Source organism: Penaeus monodon, chromosome 23 (assembly GCF_015228065.2).
Source record: "Penaeus monodon isolate SGIC_2016 chromosome 23, NSTDA_Pmon_1, whole genome shotgun sequence".
Classification (NCBI taxonomy): Eukaryota; Metazoa; Arthropoda; class Malacostraca; order Decapoda; family Penaeidae; genus Penaeus; species Penaeus monodon.
In genome coordinates this window covers 29,489,509-29,490,305 of record NC_051408.1, presented here as the reverse complement: position 1 = coordinate 29,490,305, position 797 = coordinate 29,489,509, and the positions used below count along the sequence as shown (strand labels likewise).

At 43.4% G+C, this 797-nt stretch overlaps 1 protein-coding gene across 1 annotated transcript in view; it reads left to right on the top strand.

Moving 5' to 3' along the window:
• Window positions 1-797, top strand: part of LOC119587920 (homeobox protein B-H1-like) — a gene marked incomplete in the record, with an annotated part of 81,102 nt that overhangs the window by 47,796 nt on the left and 32,509 nt on the right. Inside the window, 1 exon segment of the mRNA XM_037936631.1 lies at window positions 68-272. Coding sequence (XP_037792559.1) covers window positions 68-272 — 205 coding nt within the window.

Below are 797 nucleotides of genomic sequence, written 5' to 3'. Positions count from 1 at the left end.
GTGAAGAAAAGTACAATAAAGAATTTTGAAGTTACGTTTTTTCTTAATTTGGATATCTTTTCTCCAGGATGTTCCTCGCCCCGTTCTCCCGACACCTGCCTGAAGAGCAAGAAGCAGCGGAAGGCGCGGACGGCGTTCACGGACCACCAGCTGCAGACGCTGGAGAAGAGCTTCGAGCGGCAGAAGTACCTGAGCGTGCAGGACCGCATGGAGCTGGCGGCCAAGCTCAACCTCACCGACACGCAGGTCAAGACGTGGTACCAGAACAGAAGGTCAGTCTTGAGTATTCGAACATAAATGCCGTTACTTATTTTACATATTGATATCAACATGGCTACTATTACAGCCATCTTCATCAATCTTCATCTATTACTATTGTCCATTGCAACAAGATGGTCACTAAATCCACCCCAGAACCAACCTGACAAAGTGACACATACACTTCAGTGCAAATATCATGAGCAATTAGTTACCATATGCACCATTCTTTCACCATTACTCTTTCATTCTTAAGTCCCTCGGCCCAGGCAACATACACATCGAAATCTTTCACTGTAGGCACCTGTTACACAACGAGACAAATTGTGCTGTGATAAGAAATCGTTGTAACTGAAAGATTACAGAGAATTGGAAAATAATAATTGATTTCCGAAATGAGTATAGGTTATTACGGGTGCTGGACAAAGAGAAATGAAGATAGGAGATCACACCCACTTGGCCAAAGCTTCATTTACACCAATAATACCAGAGTGGAAATAACATATTGCGTACCTACACGTAGGGAAGCCAAAACAAAC